The 19,636-nt window shown below is 36.5% G+C and overlaps 1 protein-coding gene across 3 annotated transcripts in view; it reads left to right on the top strand.

Moving 5' to 3' along the window:
• Positions 1–19,636, top strand: part of BNC2 (basonuclin zinc finger protein 2) — a 340,444-nt gene that overhangs the window by 310,081 nt on the left and 10,727 nt on the right. For 2 of the 3 annotated variants that reach the window (XM_060199604.1, XM_060199605.1), the window contains 2 exons: positions 1,790–3,759; positions 4,231–4,296. In XM_060199604.1, the coding sequence (XP_060055587.1) occupies positions 1,790–3,759; positions 4,231–4,296 (2,036 nt within the window). The remainder of the gene's footprint in view (positions 1–1,789; positions 3,760–4,230; positions 4,297–19,636) is intronic. The other variant, XM_060199606.1, reaches the window with a different exon arrangement.

Below are 19,636 nucleotides of genomic sequence, written 5' to 3'. Positions count from 1 at the left end.
TCCAATGAGAATCTTATATTGAAAAGCTGAGTGAAGCTATGTATAGTAGAGAATTTTATATTACACAAATAGAACATCTCCCTTTATCCTGATTCTCCTAATGTATAATACAGTAGTTAAAAGCAAAAAAAAAAATGTGATAAAATACTATTCACTAGTCTAGAGATTTTATTCAAACTTTGCCATTTTTTTTTTCCAATTAATGTTCTTTTTCTGGCCTAAGATTTCACATTGTTTCTTTTTCAAACTTCATAGTCCTTTCCAATCTGTGACCATTTTGGTCATTAAAAAACATTTCTTTTGTCTTAAAATTTTGAAGAATACCAGTCATCCTTTTGTAGAATGGCCTCTTAATTTTGATTTATCTGGCGTTTTTCACATAATAAGATTGCGATCACAAATTTTGGCAAGAATATCACAAAGGGTTATGTACCCTTCTCAGAAGTATATGGTGAAGTGAACTTTAATTGCTTTGTCAACAAGATGTTGCTAGCTTTCTCCATTGTAAAACTGATTTTTCTCCTTATAAGTATCTTTTGTTTTAGAATACCTTGTGCTTTCTTAAATTCATAGTTGTGGTAGGACAAGTATCGTTTGCAAAAGGTTGCGATGTGTCCCATCCTGGTGTGAAGAAATAGAACCTTAGAAAAATGACGGAGTCATTATTTCAGTGCTTGAATAAGTTCCCCTCATCCATGCTGAAGTGGACTGCCTGATGTTACATAGCAGGATTTTTAAGTCCTACCTCCAGGCAAATCTCATAGTTACTAGCAAAAATGAAAGTGTGAAATGCTTTTTAATGTATATTTAACAACACATAGTCTGGTGATTACTGATGTGTATTCTCTGTAGACTTCCTTTGCCATCAGAGGAGGATGTTAACAGACAGCATTTTTACACATTTATTCTATCTAAATCCATCACGTGTTTACTTTCTGAATATCTATAGCTGTCATTTATAATAATACCATACGTTAAGTATAAATTAAACTCTGAATTGCAGGGTTATCATCAATTTTTAAGAAAAGTGCATTGATTGTTTTTCCTTACTCTATAAAATCACTTGCTATGAGACAATACTTCTTTTTAAAAATCTTTTTTTTTTTTTGAGGCACAAAAGAAAAGTTTTATTTCATTTCTTCAAGCTAAAAATGAAGGCATTCATGTGTGGGAATCAGGACCTCAAGCAAAACACCCACTTTTTAAAAGAAAAAAAAATGCAGCCTTCAAATGGGAGATGAGAGGGGTGGTTCCTCTTGTTGGTTCAGAAATTCACATACTAACACCTATTTAAGAGAAGTTTCATCACCAGTGTCATATCTGCTTGAGTTAAATAAGTTAATTTCACAAAATGTATTTAAGTTCTTCGTATTGTGTCACTATTTAATGATGATTAAGGCACTTTTTTTTTTCCAATTTGACTGGTTACACAGCAAGAATTGCACATCGTAGACTAATATGTGTTAAACAGTTGCATAGTATATAGACCATTGTTAAAATAACTGTAGCAAAGGCATTGTAGCTCTCAGAGCCCCAGTGGTCTACATTTTGTTTGCTTTGACATTATTAAACTCAATCTGTTTCTCTAACTGTGACTCTAATTATTACATTTGCATGGCAGAAAAAGTTTGCCTTGTGGGTCGACTTTTATTAACAGTGCTTGCATGTTGTTTTCTGCTCTCTCTTTGTGTTTCTTGAGCAGACAGAGCACCTCAGTTACACTGAATAATTATGCACAATCAATAAGTTTTTGTGTTTGTCTTTGTTGTTTCTTTCATATGGCCTCTAGGATGCTGCTGGCAAGGTGCTGGACCGCTGGGCCATCATGTCTCGAGAAGAGGAAATCATCACCCTTCAGCAGTTTCTACGGTTTGGAGAAACCAAATCCATTGTGGAACTGATGGCAATTCAGGAAAAAGAAGGGCAGGCCGTAGCTGTACCATCTTCAAAGACAGACTCCGATATAAGGACTTTCATTGAGAGCAATAATCGCACCAGGAGTCCCAGCCTTCTTGCTCACCTAGAGAACAGCAACCCTTCCAGCATTCATCACTTTGAAAACATCCCAAACAGTCTTGCATTTCTGCTTCCATTCCAGTACATAAACCCAGTCTCAGCCCCACTGCTAGGGCTGCCTCCCAATGGGTTGCTCTTAGACCAACCAGGACTGAGGCTGCGGGAACCGAGCCTTTCAACCCAGAATGAATATAATGAGAGCAGCGAATCTGAAGTGTCTCCCACACCTTACAAGAATGACCAGACACCCAATAGAAATGCCCTGACCAGCATTACTAATGTGGAGCCTAAAACCGAGCCAGCCTGTGTGTCCCCTATTCAGAATTCTGCCCCAGTCAGTGATCTGACCAAAACTGAACACCCAAAAAGCTCATTCCGAATTCACCGAATGAGAAGGATGGGGTCAGCCTCTAGGAAAGGAAGAGTATTCTGTAATGCATGTGGGAAGACATTCTATGACAAGGGTACTCTCAAAATTCATTATAATGCTGTCCATCTGAAGATCAAACATCGATGCACCATTGAAGGGTGCAATATGGTCTTTAGCTCCCTCCGAAGCCGAAATCGCCATAGTGCAAACCCTAACCCTCGCCTTCATATGCCTATGCTAAGGAATAACCGAGACAAAGATTTGATTCGAGCCACATCAGGAGCTGCCACCCCTGTCATAGCAAGTACAAAGTCAAATCTCACTCTCACGAGTCCTGGCCGCCCCCCAATGGGTTTTACCACTCCCCCACTAGACCCTGTCTTACAGAATCCTCTCCCTAGCCAGCTGGTGTTTTCTGGGCTAAAGACTGTCCAGCCGGTTCCTCCATTTTATAGAAGTTTACTCACTCCTGGGGAAATGGTGAGTCCTCCAACCTCCCTCCCGACCAGTCCCATCATTCCAACCAGTGGTACTATAGAGCAACATCCCCCACCACCCCCTGAGCAAGCAGCACCAATAGTGATGATGGCTACTCATGAACCCAGTATGGAGCTAGCACCCAAGAAGAAGCCCAGGAAGTCCAGTATGCCTGTGAAGATTGAGAAGGAAATTATTGACACTGCTGATGAGTTTGATGATGAAGATGATGACCCCAATGATAGTGGAGCTGTGGTCAATGACATGAGCCATGACAATCATTGTCACTCCCAAGAGGAGATGAGTCCAGGCATGTCTGTGAAGGACTTTTCTAAGCATAGCAGAGCCCGATGCATTTCAAGGACTGAAATAAGAAGGGCTGACAGCATGACTTCTGAAGACCAAGAGCCAGAACGGGACTATGAGAATGAGTCTGAATCTTCAGAACCCAAACTAGGTGAGGAGTCCATGGAAGGGGATGAGCATTTGCACAGTGAAGTGAGTGAAAAAGTGCTGATGAGCAGTGAGAGGCCTGATGAGAACCACAGTGAGCCCTCTCACCAGGATGTCATCAAGGTGAAGGAAGAATTTACAGATCCCACTTATGACATGTTTTACATGAGCCAGTATGGACTGTATAATGGTGGTGGAGCCAGCATGGCAGCCCTGCATGAAAGTTTTGCTTCGTCTCTGAATTATGGAAGCCCTCAAAAGTTCTCCCCAGAAGGTGACCTGTGTTCTAGTCCAGACCCCAAAATCTGTTATGTGTGCAAGAAGAGTTTCAAAAGCTCCTACAGTGTAAAGCTTCACTACAGGAATGTTCACTTAAAAGAGATGCATGTGTGCACGGTGGCTGGCTGCAATGCTGCCTTCCCTTCTCGGAGAAGCAGAGACAGGTCAGTAAATCTCCATTGGCTGCTCCTGCTGGGGAGGGGGTGGTGGAGGGTGCCAGTTTCAGTCATGCTGGGTTTAGCATTTTAAGAAAATCCCACATAGATGTTTTTGATGCACTGTAAAGATTGTCCAGTGACTACGTGGTAACCAAGCTTCCATGCTCATGAAGGATTGTTGCAGTTGGTGCTTGTTGTTGTGATTAAGCATGCAAAATCATATGCCATCTTACCCAATAATGCACGCTCTTTTCTCTCTGTGCTCTGTGTATGTGTATATGTGTGTTATGTTTTTTCATGCATCTAGGTGTGAATAAGTTAACTATGTACACAGTTCCCTGCTTTCCCATGAACCTTCACTCAGAAGCTGCAGCTTCTGTTCAATATATATATATAAATATATATTTCTGCTTTGCCTTGTGGCTTTTTGATTAAATCAATATATTATCTTCATACACACATATTTATCCAATATAGAAACAGAAATTTACGGATGGAAAGAACCATAGGTCCAGGACATCGAGACAGCCTGCATCTCCGTAGGTATAACCAGAAATGTTATCATTCTTACATGAGTATTTAGTGTGTCCTTAAATTCTTTACGTGTTATGAAAATATCAAAAGAAAATGGGACCCAAGTAATTGCAAATATGGGGAAATGTTATGGCAGCATGGATTTCTCTATTTTAATTTCACAGTGTCTTTGAACACATCTTTAAAATACAGTCTATCGAGGGAATTATGCACAGAAGGGAAAGCATGCATATACTTTTAGGATCAGTTAGAATATATTATGTCCAACCTTCAGATGATATCATATCTTAGTTATGTTGCTGCTGCTCTTAAACAGTTGGGCTTAAACAGAAGCAGCTGGTCCTAAAACTACAATGTTCTTTTTCAATCCTAAAGAAAATGTAATATAAATGGAATGTATCAAGGTGGACAGTGATAGGGTAACACAATTATCCTGCACTTGTGGAGGTAAGCTTTTTAGCATTCATTTACATAATAGGCTGGCCCTTTAGCTCTTCCTATTATATTGGATGGGTTTTTTTTAGTTTTACATTGACTTTATAAATTTTTTGTAGAGAAAATTGTGTTACATAGTAAAATAATTAATAATAATAATAATATATGTAAGAAAAGCAAATTTAGGAGCTTTCCAAACTGTTATCACTCAAAATTTAGAGTTTATCAATTGGATGGAATGTTTTGGCTAAGTAATATACTATAAAAGTACCACTGAAAAGTAATGGAAGATCTCTATAATACTGTCTTCATACTTAAAAGATTATATTTAAGTAAAAGTAAATTCTTTATTTTCTACCAAAATACAAATAAAGTCGTTCACGAAGAGAATATTTCTGGGGAAAAAAAAGAAATAGTTGTCTTTATACAACTCAAAATAGGCTTTGAAATCTTACTAAATTTTAATAAGGATTTCCCTTATTCCACCTGTATGGCCCTTCTCTCATTTACCCTTTTCTACAAAAATAGCTAATGGCCACAAAATTGTTTTCAGTTTCAAGATACCAATGGAAGTGCCAGAATGCAGGTGATAAGATAGCTACACTTTAATAAAATACTACTATACCTAGCCCCTTTCCAAGTTAAAGTAATATTTATTCTTTTAAATTTTAAATAATCCACTGGTGATCATGAAATTAATGCACTTGTTTTTTTAAAAAACAAAAATAAAAGACTTGTGAAAACCTACATAAAATATTTATCGAATGGAATGTTTGAAAACAAGCCAAGATTTAAACTTAATAGCATGAATTCCTATCACAGTTTTACTTGGTTTTTCTGAAAAATACTGCAAGTTATAACACTAGATTAAATGGCTTTAAGACCAAAAAACTGCAATCCATGAAGTTTTGTGCTTTCATGTACCTCAAACCACCCAGAAAGTATAAGAACTTGTGTTTGTATATTCTAATACATATGGAAGTACTGTTGAGAATGGTTTGAAGAAGCATTTAATGATAAAAGAAGAATATTTTATTCTAAAGTTTGGAAATTTAGAGGTTGACCAGCCTCATAGAAGTTTAGGCCAGTGTCTAGGACAACTAAAACAGCCTAGCTGGAAATAGCAATAGATAATAAACAGGACATTGTAAACATCAGAAGACAACCAGAGGGTGTGGTAAGCTGACTCTTATCATAGGGAGATAAGAAACTGTTTACATGTGGCAACAACAGGGTTATAAATCATTTCTCCCAATAAAGTGATTTAATAAAATAATAAAAAGGTTTACCTAATTTTAGTGAAGTATCACATCAGATTACTCTTTATAATTCTGGAGTCCCACATTAAAAGTGAAGAAAGCAAATTGAGAAAAATGCAGAAAAAAAAATTTATATTATTATTTTTGAAAAAATGCTCAAATCTTTTGACCCCCAAATTAAAAATTTCACAAAAATTCTGATGCTATAATTTTGACACACTTTTTTTTTCCCTTAGGAAAAAGGTTCATTCTTGTTGAGTCTGTGCCTGCAGTTAATATATGATGCAAGTTTAGCTACCACCAAATAGCCAGAAACACCTCTTTGGGGTACCAAATGCTTCCTGCAGCTTAGCAGAGTAGATGCAAACATAATTGTACTCCTGCTTCTAACTTTTATTGTAATTTATCAACTAATGTCAATCTGTAATTTCATCTCCTTAATAATAAGTCTCTTGAACCATGTCTCTGATCTTAGATTGTCCTTCTCTTACATTTTATGGCATTAGGCAGGAGACCCTTGGGAATATTGTGTGTCCCTTCTTTTCCCCCAGCCCCCTTTATTTCACTATGAAACTAAGACAAATCTTCTTACCTTTCTCTGAACCAACAGACCTTCCCAAATAAAAACCTTTCCTTGGCTTTAATCCTGCTGTCCTTAGGCCTAGTTTCTTCCTTTCCCCAGAGTCTAGATTCATCCATCCTTGACTCCTTAGTATCTTCCTTGTACAAATAAAGCATTAGAGAGGATTGAGTAGGGGCTGAAGTATGCAAGATGACAGGCTTTCTAGGATGCCTGTGACAAAACTAACAGAGTAGCTCTCTTCTTTCTGTTTATAAAAGCAGCTTTCTTTTCTTCAGGCTTAGAATATACCACAGAAGCAATACACATGTTTTCCTGGGCTTCTCCTAACCTGATGGAGTTGCATTTTAGATTTCCAGAATGACATGATCATGAGAAGAATATGGAAAGACATTAAATGCTGTGTTGTAGATTAAAGCAATCAGTTAACAAAGATTTCCAGGCCTTTCCTTATGGTCTTTCTAGATTTTTGTAAGATCAGTATGAAAAATTTTTAAGAGAGTCGGGCGGTAGCGCAGCGGCCTAAGCACATGTGGCGCAAAGCACAAGGACTGGCAGAAGGATCCCGGTTCGAGCCCCTGGCTCCCCACCTGCAGGGGAGTCCCTTCACAGGCGGTGAAGCAGGTCTGCAGGTGTCTATCTTTCTCTCCCCCTCTCTGTCTTCCCCTCCTCTCTCCATTTCTCTCTGTCCTATCTAACAATGGCAACAACAATAATAACTACAACAATAAAAAAAAAAGAAAGAAAAAATTTTGAACTGTAAGAATGTCCTTTGTCTATAGCTATAAAAAGGAGTAAAGAGGGGAGTTGGGTGATAGCACAGCAGGTTAAGCACACATGGCACGAAGCGCAAGGACCTGCATAAGGATCCCGGTTCGAGCCTCAGCTCCCCACCTACAGGGGAGTCACTTCGCAGGCGGTGAAGCAGGTCTGCAGGTGTCTATCTTTCTCTCCCCCCTATGCCTTCCCCTCCTCTCTCCATTTCTCTCTGTCTTATCTAACAATGATGACATTAATAACAACAATAACTACAGCAACAAAAGGGAAATTAAATAAATATTTAAAAAAGGAGTAAAGAGGAAGAAAGAAGCAGACCAAGATCTGTGGTGGCTGAAGATTCTAAGCACTGTGGAAAAGACATGTTTTTTAAAATTATATATATATTTTAATGTTCTAAGCATTCTTTTCTATGTATTCACAAGTGAATGAGAGTTTAATAAATTTAAAAGGAAAGAGGATCTTTCCATAGTAATGATAAAAATATTATAACTACACAAAGTACAACTAATCTGATTACTAGATGTCTGTTAGCAGGGTTTTTTTTGAACCATAGAATTAAAATATAAATTATTTTCTGTCCAAATAACTATATTTTAAGATGATTGCTAGAGTACTTTAGTGTACACGAATAATGTTGTATAGTGTTAGACCTAAAAGTCTGAACACCGTTGTTTATGTATGCCTTGATTTTTCTGCTACTAAAATACTATCAAGGAACAAAAATCTGATTAATATTAGTTTTGAAGTTTACAAAGAAAATATTTTCTGGAAAGAAGAATTTCTAAGTAACTGTCCTAGAACCTAGAGTCTTCATAAAGGAAAAAAAAAAACTGAAGGAAGTATCACAGTATTAACTACACTTAGTTTACCTTTGGCCATTTCTTAACCTTTATATTCAGGAGCACTGAGGGAAGTTCATTTATAAATCACTCTGGTAATTTATAGCAAACTTTAAAATAAAAGCATTTCTGCTCTGTTCCTTAAAATTCCTTTTTATTCACTAGCATATTAAAATCAGTTTATGTGTATTTTAATGATTGGCAATTTGGAAAACTTCCACAATTGAAATTTACATTTTGTCCACGGAAACTAGATGATCTGCATAGAAGTATTTATTTTCTGTCATTGTCTTATTCCTTTCTTCCTTTGAGAGTAGTATCTCTAAATGCCAGAGTTTGCCTTAAAGATATGTTTGATCTTCAAGGTGCAGGAAAGGTGATTCATGAATAAATTTGAAAACAGAATAATTTTTGCTTAGGGTGATTTATAAACAAATACGAGGCAGCCATTGGTGCCAAGTGTGAACCTTGTCTTTGATTGCTAGTTAAATCAGTCCAGATTTAAGCATATAAACTTCTTGATTTGTATGGAGTAAGACATCTGTATTTGGTTTATTAAAACTTGCTGATGTCTCCAGAACTAAATTTGTTCCTATATGGGCCTCTGGGTAGCCATAGCTAAAAAAGCAGAGATGTATAGTTTTTGCTTATCTGATTACCTGACTTCCAGCCCTGTACAGGTGTGCAGGAATAAATTAACATGAACTACCTCTGCTGAGCCACTGCATACATTAACAACAGAGGTGAAGACGTGAAAACATGCTACCTGCCTCCTGTTATAGCACCTTCTTAGCAGAGCAGTATCCATCTTTTTCCATCATTCTCTATGTTTGGAAACTTGTAGAGAACTTTTCTGAAGAGAGATTTCCAGTAAATATACATGATTTCACTTAGGCAATACCTCCAAGAAATGAGCCATTTAACACTGATGCAAGATAACTATTAGTCTATTTGCCCTAATATAATTAGCTGTCAAATACAGTGTGTTAATCCTCTCCAAGTACAAGAAAAGAACATTTTTAGTTGTCAATCATTTTACTCTTCCCTGCCTTTTTTGGGTCTCCCCTACCCAATCAAATTGCTACCTCCCATTTCCAAAATTATTTAATAAAGTGCAAGTCCTCTGGCTTCAGTGCAGTAAAAGATTTTTTTCCCCTCTGTTACTCTGTTTAGTTTCACAATAGAACCAGCAGATCAATAGGTCTTTTGTACTTATCTCCATTACTTTCCATCAAGGCAAACAAACAAAATAAATCCCCCTTCTGAGTAATTGCTAGTTGTGCCCTTCTCAAGTAAAACTTTGGAAGTAAGATAAACTTCAGTGTCATTCCTGTCTCGGGGGCTCTTTTTATGTACTGGGAGAAGAGCAATGAACAAAAAACGGTCTCCTTGTATCATGGGGAGAGACTCTGTCAAGCCTAAAGTGAGCCTCGGATCTTCCTAATGACCTCCTGCTGGCCCAGCTGGATGTAAGACAAGCTCATTTAAGCCTCTGCTGACCTTTCACTCCTTCACTCAAGAACTACTGTAGTCACTTCCACAGTCTTCCAAACTGCTTACCAAATAGACAACAATGCTTAACAGCAGACAAGTGATTTCCTTTTCGTAATGCAAAAGATATATATTTTTTTCTTTTTTATAAATTCCTGTTGGTGGGAGTTAAATCTCTTGTGTCTGCATAGCTTCCATCGTGGGAACACAAGATTAACATATACTCCGTATTTTTACCTTCCTTAAGAGGGAACAAGCTATTGCTCTGGCCAGCATCATTTTGAAAATTCAAGTGAAGATAGCATTTAGAGCAGCATATATGTACTACATATCATTCATGAAAACCATTCATGGAGACACCATTTTGAATGGACTTCTGATTTTCACCTCCCTTTGGTTTACCACTATCTGTATAACCTTTTTATTTTTTTGCCTCCAGGGTTTTTGCTGGGCCTTGGTGCCTGTACCATGAATCCACTGCTCCTGGAGGCTACTTTTTTCTCTTTTGTTGCCCTTGTTTTACCATTGTTGTAGTTATTGTTGTTGTTGCATAGGACAGAGAGAAATGGAGAGAGGAGGGGAAGAGAGAGAGGGGGAGAGAAAGACAGACACCTGCAGACCTGCTTCACCACTGGTGAAGCAAACCCCCTGCAGGTGGGGAGCCGGGGGCTCGAACCGGGATCCTTAGGTGAGTCCTTGTGCTGTACACCACATGTGCTTAAACCGCTGCACTACTGCCCAGACCCCATAACCTTTTTTTTATGTGAGTCTTCTTCAAACATAATTATTCAGTTGCAATAATCATTTTGTAGATAAATATTTTTTTAAGTAAGGTATTTTTCATGCAGATTGTAAGCATGTACACATATGTAAACAGTTGTATATATCAAACCTGATAAGATTAGTTTGGTCTTAGATGTAAAGTTTCTAATTCTAACCAGTTCTCTCTCTTACCATATATCATCTTTTTCTGTGCAAAGAGAAAGGAAGACTTTTCTTTCTCTGTTGAAATATCCTTCTGAAGATTGGCTTAAAAGACATTTATTTTTTTTTAAAAAAAGACTCATATAATTTAATGCTTTTGTCCTTAGACTTCCACAAGCTTCAGATAAATAAATGTGTCAGTTTATATCTGCCAAAAATTATAATGCCATAAAAAGGGTATTTAGTAACTTGGATTCTCAAGCCTGAAGGTGTGTGTATGGGGTATGGGGGGAGAGAGAGAGACAGGGAGGCAGACTAAAAAGAATACTTTTTAGAAAGGACAGTTTTTCTTCAGTCATATAGAATTTCACTTTAAGAAAAAAAAAACTAGATTTTATGCTCCAATACAAGCTTCTTGAATTAAAATAGAAGTTGTAAATTCCTGATAAAAAGCTGTAATGGCTGAAGTGTTAGTGATCTTAACTCTAGTACTTTATGGAGTTTATTACTTCTTTTATTAACTAGGGGAAAAAATGTTACCCACTTCCAGTTTAATTCTTTTTCTTGCTTGCTCTAATTATTTTGACTTTACCTTAGGAAAAAAAAAAGCCAAGTGTTTCTAACTGAACACAGTTAAATGATGCCTCAATTTTGCTATTGCATATATCAATCTGAATCATTACCAACCATTCAAAAATTATGCTAACATTGTAATCTAAATGCATCCATGTGTGTGCGTTTATATATAAACACACACATAAATAAAATATCAGAGGACAGATCATCCTTAATTGCCAGAGAAGACATCTTCATCTTAGAAAGTGATGTATAAAGTCACTTTATCATATTGACAAGTAGCAAGGCTGTGTAAGCAAAAGAAGACAGATTTGGGCAATGTGAACAGCAGACCCTCAGAACGAAGCCTCTTAGGTCTGATGACCAGCTGAGAGAAGCTGCTCTAACTCTGCTGCCTTTTTAGTCTGCTCTGTCACTAAGGGGGCACTGGTGGGTCAGTGCGCTCACTAGTAATTGTGTTTTACAGACTTCTAAAGCAATTGGCTCAGTCAGTCCCAATTCAATAAAAGTGGAGAGCAAGAGAGAGAGCACTTTTGTTCTATTTTTTACTTGAAATTATTTCATTCAGCCGTCTGTCTTTTTTATTACCAGGACTTGACATTAGCACTCCAAGCTATATTAGCATCCATTTCAGCAGTTCAGTAATGGTATTAAAAAAACACTTAACTTCAACGGTGAATGGTTGTATGACAGTACCATAAAAATCCACATTAAAAAAAAAACTTATGTATTTATCCCAGCAAATTATTTTGCACTTGTTTAACCACTTCAAAACTCGTTCTTATGATGAGTGTTCAGACGACTTTCTTGTTCTCCAAAGCAGCCAGCAGTGGGACTCTGTTGATTAGGAAATGGGGGGAATCCAGAGGGGAAGCCAGAGGTGGGGGAAGGTAGGTAAAGTTGCTGTTTATCCTGTAGTTAGATTGCCTTCCATTCATCAGCAGAGATGGAATTGGCAACCTCAGAGCACCCAAGGTGAAATTCCTGGATCTTCATGCAAGGCTGGGATTTGATTTTGAACCCAACACTCTCCAAACTTGGGAGCAAAGCCTAACTACTTTGGCACTGAAGCATGCTCATAAATGACTACATTAGGTTCTAAATTTTGATTAAACATTCAGTAATTAATCAATGGTAGACACAAAACAGTTGGCAAGGTCCATAGCTGCAGAATGTTTAAGACATAAAACATTACGAAGTAATTAGAATACGCTCCTTCAAGAGAAGGATTGCCTTCAATAAAGAGGTAAATGATAGCATCCTGTTTATTGTGGACGTAGGCAGCCAGAGCAATATGATAAACTGCTGGAGATACACATATCAGTAATCATCCACATTATTAGTGCCATTAATCATAATTCCAAAAATATGACAGCAGCAGCCAACTTTTTGACCAATTTTGCTCTGCCTTTTGGCCATTATAACTTCACTAATAGACTGCAGAGCTCCTGTGTGTGGCAGTTTACATTGAGATTGCAAGGTTAATTATATTTGAGTTGCTGATTTCTTTTCTCCTTGGAAAAGGCATAGCACTTTGACAGGAGTTATCCCAGGAGCTCACTGTTGTTAAACCAGTAAAAGTACTTTATTGAAATTTTCTTTGTTAGTCAGGAATGAGGAGATATTTCAAATGAAATATAAGTATCAGGCTGGGATGGCCACTAATGTCTCTTGCTCCAAAGTGATCCTTGGGCAGCAAGATGAACTTCGTGGTTTCCTTAGACCACTTTGCTCTCTCAATTCTCTTCTGTAGATGGGTAAGAACAGCAGCACTATGTGGTGATACACCAGGAAATCCCACAAGATCAGAAGTAGTGGTCTCAGTATATGTTTGTAGAACTAAGAACTGGGTGAAGGGAAGGAAGGATGTTATTAATATCACTGAAAAAAATAATTTAACCAACAATATAAATCAGAATTTGCCCATTTTCTTTGTTCATATACTTCAAGTAGTTCCCTTTTCAACATAGAATAAATTCTAGATAAAGCATACCTAAATGATAATACTAATTCCCTTCCCTCCCTCAAGGAACTTAAACCCCCAACACATTATCTCTATAAAATATCAAATTAACCATTTCAATGACAGAAGCCATTTTTAAATCTCTAGTCTCAACAAGGATTTCTTTTTGGGGAAAAAAAAAAGGCATTAGGAAAAAATGGTTTCTTTTATCCACATTAGCAAAGAAAACTTTTTTGATGACAGTGGATTTAATATTAAGACAAAATGTATCTCAATAACTTTGAAATTATGTATTTTAAACTCATATTTAATAGTCAGACCATGAAACAAGAAATAGAAATGTTAATGACTAGCTCATTTAGTGTTAAATAAAAGGCTCACAACTATTTCTGAGACTTACTCAAATCCTTAAATGATGCCAGAGTTATAGTTTTGCTTTTTCTTATTCTACAGTAATAGTAAACTGAACACCATCTGAGCTGACTGAGAAATTTTCCAACTGTTGTGAAAACACAGTCCTATTCACAGTGTAACACTCATCTCACATTACAGTGCAACAGGTACCTATTGAATAATCAGCACACTGGAGAAGCCAGGATGTGTCAGATACCCCTCAGAAGTAAAGTGGCTAGGGAGCAGGGCTGTTGGTTATCAATCCTACACTTAACCTGAGCATCCAAGGTACACATTTTCCATCTACCAATCTGCCTTCCCCAAAGCCATCACCACATTAACATTTTTTATGCATTCCACAGCAATGACAAATTGTTTTCTAACTGTAGCGCTGAATTTAGTATGCGAAAGACACGTTTGCTTCTGCCAACAAACCAATAATTCTCACTAACATCTTCAGAGTTACAACATTTATAAAGTTGCAAAGTGGAGTAAACAAACCATCTGTTTGGCTTTTCCATATATGTCATGCTTTCTTATTAGCATATTACAATTCATTTAGTAAACAAATTTGGTGATTTCGTTCACGTCAAAGTTAGGTCGGAAGCTTGAAGATGATTAACATTCCTGGGACAGGCACATTAATACATTGCTTCCTTGGCAAAGTTGAATGGCTTCTCAAGAGAATCACCCCTTGTTGACAAGATGAGACTGTCAATTTTGTTTGCCTGCCACATTAGGGGCCTGTGAGGGCATGGCTGACTCAGAGAGGGGAGTCATGTAGGCAGCATAACTCACTGTGAATTGAGAAAAGAAGTCTAATTCTGATAAATGTTCGACCCCAATACATCCTACCTGTTATTACAACAGACGTGCCATATCTGTGCAGTAAATTAGCTAAACCCCTAAAGAGTCTGGTAGGAGCTTATCTTCAAGTGAATAATTTGAATGTAGAGGGAACTGTCTGCGTGACCAGTATGGATGATTTGTTTTACACTGAATGGGATTAAAATGACTAGATTTCTTTTACTTTGCAACAGTTTGCTTAGTTTTTATTTCTTTCATTTGCTTGTACTTTTTAAATGTTTACTCTTTTAAGCATGGTTCATTAGAGTTTTACATTGATTTTTTGTTTTTGTTTTTTCTGAGCCCATGATGGTTTTCATATCTTCTAGAGAGAAGCTTTAAGTAATGGGCTGTAGAACTATTTATACTTTCAAAATGTCTAGTCTCAAACATGTCATTTAATTCAGACTCTAAGCATCCTACTATTTATAAATGGCAGTACAAAAAATGTAGAAGAGTTAAATACAACAGATCATGTCATCCAGATAAGAAGAGAGTTCATGTGAGACAGAGGTTTTAAGTTTCCATTTCTATGGGCCTGCATAGCAGATTTATATTTCTGTTGAGTGGTGTTGACTCAGTATCCAATAATACATTTAAACATAGCTTCTGGACTTGCCCAGACTTCATAAAAGTTTATTTCCCTGTCCTCATATGCATACATATAGATACACTCATATACACTATATAATATACAAATTATCTGCTGTTTGTATAATCCACACACCTCTGTGGTCATTCTGGACAATATAATTGGAGGTGAGAAGTATGTGTGCACATGCTCACACACTCAAATGTTAAAGCAAAGTTAAACTGGATAATAAAGGCACCTCAAGTTCATTTCACCTAAGGTATTATAATTTATTACCACATATTTTATTTTAATTCAGTAAGCTTAGAGCGACTCAAAACTGACTAAGAATGAGCAGTTATGCGTTGACCTCATGTAACTACAGTTTGAGTATTCTGTTAGTTGCCACATTCTAACTGTCTAATTCAGACATAGGACATGAGAATTTCTCTTCATAATAAATTTCTTATCTCAAAAGCAGAAGAAAAAAAAAACCTCAAAGCACCCTTTTTTCATTGGAGGGGGGGAGTTGGGACCGCACAAGTACACAGTTCTGCTCCCATGCCACCTTGTTTAGAGAAAGAGTACAGCACGTTTCTCCCAGTTCTGTAGCAATACTATGTAGCATTGGAGGTCAAACCTGGTAAAACCCCTCATCTTAACTTTTTGGGTTAATTGTGACATGAAGTTGAACTAGGCATTTGAACATGTGGGAAAGAGAAAAAATCTAAAAAGAAAGGCTCTAGACAGAACCTTTTTTTCTCTCTAAAAACCACTGTCTTTATGTTTGATGAATATAGTGTTTTCTGTTTTCTTTAGTTTTTTTTTTTAATTGAGATATAATTCAGTAAATCTCACATTAAGAAACAGAATAATCCTTGTAGTCCATTAGAGTACTTACACTCAGCATTTCAAAGAATTGTTTGGTTTTATGATCTCCCCAATCCAAGGCTTTGCTTTTGAGGGTGATCTTAGTCTTAATAGGCTTTTGATAAACTCCACAGTGGCTAGTAGGAAAGAGTGCAAGAGTTCAGAGGAAACATTTGTGATTCCAAGTATAGCCCAAGTTATAAGACTTCCCTTTCTAATTATATAACATTTCCTTGTACCACACTGAGGTATTATTAATAGGGTCAGAATTACCCTTTGCTATATTACCATTGTCTTTTCTTAAATATTCTGCTACATGCCTGCAGTCTTGGGAACATTGTTTTCTCTTCCATAATGTATGTTGGGGAAAGTTTCTTTAAAACTGAAACTTCTTGAAGGCATGTAAATGTATTACTACTCTCCTTGGTGTAAATTATGCTTGATCTGCAAGAAAATTGAGTTTTAATAAAAGCTAGTTGTGTTCTTCTTGAAAGTGATAATGTCAGCTAAATTCGGTAAATTTGGAGTCTTATTAGAACCCGATATTTTATCATTTTCCTTCATAATTCATAATTCATATTTTCTTCATCCTGATCTTTTTAAAAAATGTATTTATTTATTTTTATAAAAGGGTGAAAAGTCCATGCATGCCTAGCCACTAAGCTGTCTCCCTGACTCTTGTATTTTATTTTTTTTAATTTCCTTCTGGTGTAAGAAGAATTTGCCTACATATATTGATATTGCTCACCATATTAAAGCTTACCATAGAAACAGCTTTTGTACAGTTTATGTTCTTGTACACTATATTAAGTTCTTACATAATCTAGGTTTTTTTTAATGACTACATTTCCCTTTTCTGGAGATAAATACTCAAGAACACAGTCATTTTCTAGACTTTATCTCTGGAGAACTAATACACACACACACACACACACACACACACACACACACACATTTCTTCCTACATATTTCAAAGATACGCAACTACAGTTTGATTCTTCTCTGAGGGACTTTAGTTTCCAGCACTCTGTTCTTCCTCACATTTTAGGATACTTATTGTTGCATGTGCTAATGTGTTTAAGTTCTTCCTTTATCTTTTCTCATATTCACTTTCTTTTTACCTCTTTAGTTTTGCTGATCCAAATAAACTTGTAAATTCTGTTAACCCTAGGTCCCTGTATCTCTTTGCAAGGACAGTATTTTATGACAGTTAATGATTTGGCTTGACTGATTCCAGAGTCTAACAATAGGTCTTTGTTAAAATCAAATGCTTGCTTTCATCCATTCTTTGGGGGTCTTCCTTGGGAATCTCAAGTCTATCTTCTTTCCTTCCTTCTCTTGCGTTTCCTTCTTCAATCCCAATAGTACTATCTGAGTTCATTTAGAAACTCTCCAAGCTCGCTGTCATAATTGAACTGGCAACCTTTCCACAGCCCATTCTTCCCATCTCCACTGCAAGTGTTTTGCATATGGACCTTAGTAGGATTATTAAGAAAAAATGAAATAGATTAAGAAATGAACATAAAAGAATCAATTCTCCTGAACTGTGGTTGCATAATGGAAATCGACTACCATGAATGAACCGGTGTACTGAAGTTATGAACAGCAGAGCTAATGCACTGCCATGAGTTCATCTTTATTATTGCATTACACCTGAATCAATTGATAAAGTAGCTCTTTTTTTTTTTTTTCAAGCAAGGGCTGGCACTTAATTGAATAAAAGTCAATGTAATTATATTAGCAGAGGCCAACAGTCCTGCTGACAGTGGAAAAGGGACAGTGTTGAACAGAGTGCCAGAGCTGGTCTACACATTTCTACACATCATTTGGTTGACAGATATCGAGGGCTGGTACATCATCTAATTAGATTACAGATTTCTATTGCTTTAAGTGAGAAATGAAGAGAAACATCTCTTCCTGGTAACATATCAGTGAAGATGTGTAATTTCACAAGTCATCATAAGAAAGATGTGTCCATCTGGGTGATCATTGTGTCCTTTTGTCAGTGTTAATTTATTCTTCCTTATTCAGTGTCTTGATGTGACTACTGTGTGTCTAACTGCTGTTTTCTCGGCAGTGAATCTAGGAAGTGGTAACTGCAGATGTGTGAGAAGCAACACAGAGTTCTAGAGTATAGTCCTTGCAAAATATATACTAGTGAAATTAATAAAAAGGGGGTAACATGTTAAAAATGATGAACAGGGGCAGGGTTTTGTGAGCTGTTTATGGTTAGCAGATTGATTTATCAATGAAGTAATAGAACAGACTTGTAATAAATGGTGGTATCATACCCACATGTCAGGGGAAAGCCTTCACCAGTAGGCATTTCCTGCACTGTACCACTGTACTTGACAATCTGCACTAGGGATCATCTGCCATCTGACACCAAAAAAAAAAAAAAAAAAGGAGCCACTGATTGTGTCAGAGCAGGAACTGTGGGGTCAACTTATGTTTATCATTCACATATCTAGCACTGCATGCATCGATGTAGAACTCATTTATGGGTGTAATGATAATAATGATATGATATGATGATGTGGATTTAGTTTATCTTAAAGTTTATGTATGACTTTTGGACTATGTAGCTGATCTAAGCATCACCAAGAGAGCATATGATTGCTTATAACAGGAAATGATTTTGTAATCAGAACATTTGAAATCCCTATTTTATTGTTAAAGTTTAAAAAAAAAAAACAGATGTCTAGAATGTGAATTTGTTTTCTCTCTCTCCTCTCTTTCTCCCTTTCTCTCTCTGTCTCATTCTTGCTTTCTTTTGTGATCGATTTAGCAAAAGATTAGAAAGCTGATCTTATTATCACAAGGTAAGCTCAGCCTTCCTAAGTGCAGTGTGGAGAGGGCTGCTGCCCCTCTGCTTTCTAAAACCCGGAGTGCTAAATATTGTCTTGTGTGGAAAAGTGGGAAAGACTTTCTCACCTTTCTTGTCTCTGTGGCACATACCTCTCAACCATCTCTAGGGAATACTAGCTATGCTTGTCACCAAATGAAGTAACTCATTTTTATATTTTTGAATTATAACCAGGAGGTCTGTTTAATTTTCACTGGCCATCCTAGGACATATCTGTTGACATATCTGTTATTACAATTACTTCCCATTGTAGAGCTTCCATCATTATTGAGAAGCTTCTGTATATGCATATCTTGATGGTTTACTTATTTATTTATTTATTTTTGGAAAAGTACCCTTCAGTTATATACTTGTCAAATGTGGACCTTTGCAGGTGGAGAGAGGTATATGCCAAAGGGCACTTTTGAAATGAATTGGGAGGGAGGGGAGGTTATAAATACAAAGGACATGTTTTCAGATAAATAATAAAATGAAAGGCTTTGTAAATCATGCCTTCTGCCCCTATGGAGAGTCTGGGACAAATCCTGTCTTTTTTTTTTTTTTTTAACACAAGCAAAGTACAAAATTAGAATGTTTTGCTTGTCTAAATTATTCCAGTTGTTAAAATTAAGGGATTATATGTTGTTGTTATTGTGCCTGATTGGGGGGGGGGTATTGTGTAGTTATTTTTGTCCCTTTGGGTTTTTTTATGTTTAGTGTGATTTTTCTGAAAGGGTGGGTAGATTTTATTTTAGAAATTGTTTTGTTTTTCAGCATTTGTTTTAAAAATTAACATCTTAAAATAGAATTAAGGAAATAATTTTATCTCTAAAATTAAGAAACTTATCAAAATATATTTTACTGTTAGATTTGACTGATATCTGAAATAATTCTGAGGAAAAGTATTTAAGTTGCTAATCTATTAAGCTAAATTTTTTCTACCTATAACTTGAAATGTTGACTATAAAAGAATTCAT

The sequence above is a fragment of the Erinaceus europaeus genome, chromosome 10 (assembly GCF_950295315.1).
Source record: "Erinaceus europaeus chromosome 10, mEriEur2.1, whole genome shotgun sequence".
In the NCBI taxonomy this organism is placed as follows: domain Eukaryota; kingdom Metazoa; phylum Chordata; class Mammalia; order Eulipotyphla; family Erinaceidae; genus Erinaceus; species Erinaceus europaeus.
This window is presented reverse-complemented; position numbering and strand designations above follow the sequence as displayed.